Here is a 1,419-nt window from a genome sequence, read left to right as displayed (position 1 = left end):
ATGTCCTTTTTAAGCAACATCAATCCCGCCTTTCCCCAACTGCAAGCTGGGCAGGTGGTCGCCTACGACTACCTTCACGCTGCGAAGACGTGGCAGTGGACCCTGGGTACGGTGCGTGAGATCAAGGACTACACGGCCGTCGTGCAGCAGTGGGGCCTTCACACCGGAGACATTGACACGCTGCGCTCCATTCTCCTCAAAGAGGTCGACACGGAAAATGGACGCATGAAGAACTATCATGATATGCTGGCTATCGCACGAGAGAAGCTCGCATCCATCCGCCGTAGCAATGAGGATCGTGTTTCACACGTTCGAGGCCACTTTGACAAGGCTCGTGAAAAAGTAGAGCTCATTGACGAGGTCGATTTGCGCAAGGTCACGGCCCAGGCCGCCCCATCCCCGGTTGCTGTAGCAGTGCTGAAGGCGGTGTGGGCCGTGGCCAAGTGCGATCCCACGGCGGTTGAGTTCTACGAGTGGGCAGATGTGCAACTGGAGTACCGGAAGCCAGCCGCTCTCGATGAGATCGCCAAGACAGACGTTCTCGCGAAGCTCTATCCTTCCGCGGAAAGCCTCCAGCAGTCCCTGGAGCAGGACCCCAAGCTGAACTACAAGGCGGCGGCGCGCGACTCGCCGGTGGTGGCCAGCCTCCATGCGTGGGTCATCACAGCTCTTGCCTACCAGCAGGCGTACAACCTCCTGGCGCACGACAAGCGCATCCAGGAGCAGAACGACGCCATCGCAGCCGCCATTGCTGGCATGAAGGCCTGTCGCGCCAAGATCGCCAAGCTCAAGGACGAGCTGTCTTCAAAGGACACGGCTGCACTCCCTGGTCAGGTCACCTCCTTCACCAGGACGTCAGTCCTCGTGACCATTCCGCTGTCTGCCGTCATCTCTCCCGTCAATGTGGACACCGATGTGAAGCGATGCGTGCTGACTAAGGATGAGGTCGAGCAGATCCCTATCGATGCCAAGATAACACGATATGCCCAAAAACAAAAACTGGCTATCACCGGATCTCACCTTCTCGATCAATACGCTGCCGCCACCACTACACACATCTACGTCACTGAACTGGAAGACCGCCTCTTCTTCTTTCAGCATTACATGGCTTCCGCTCTACGTGACGCACAGACAGCTGCAGTAGACGCACACCAGCGCCTCGCCGTCAGTCTCCATGAGCTAGAGGCGTTCCGCCAGAAGCGCCACGACGCCAAGAAGGCGCGCGCCGCGGAGCCGGAACTTGCGGATGCCGACGGCGTGGAGCCAAGCAGCGGGCCCACCAGTAGTCGCTCTCCCACTGGCCGCGCAGCCCCGCGTGGACAGAGCGCTGCACCGCGCGGCACTGCATCGCAGCAGCACAAGCTCCTCGGCCCCGCCTACCAGTCCATCGACCCGGCTACCATCGCCAACGAGCCGCTC

General features: G+C 60.1%; 1 protein-coding gene across 1 annotated transcript; it reads left to right on the top strand.

Moving 5' to 3' along the window:
- LDBPK_340700 (hypothetical protein, conserved) lies at positions 1–1,419 on the top strand (the record flags this gene model as incomplete). The annotated part of the gene is made up of 1 exon (XM_003864187.1): positions 1–1,419. A coding segment is annotated over one exon (1,419 nt), but the record flags the coding sequence as incomplete, so codon positions are not given.

The sequence above is a fragment of the Leishmania donovani genome, chromosome 34 (assembly GCF_000227135.1).
Source record: "Leishmania donovani BPK282A1 complete genome, chromosome 34".
In the NCBI taxonomy this organism is placed as follows: domain Eukaryota; phylum Euglenozoa; class Kinetoplastea; order Trypanosomatida; family Trypanosomatidae; genus Leishmania; species Leishmania donovani.
This window is presented reverse-complemented; position numbering and strand designations above follow the sequence as displayed.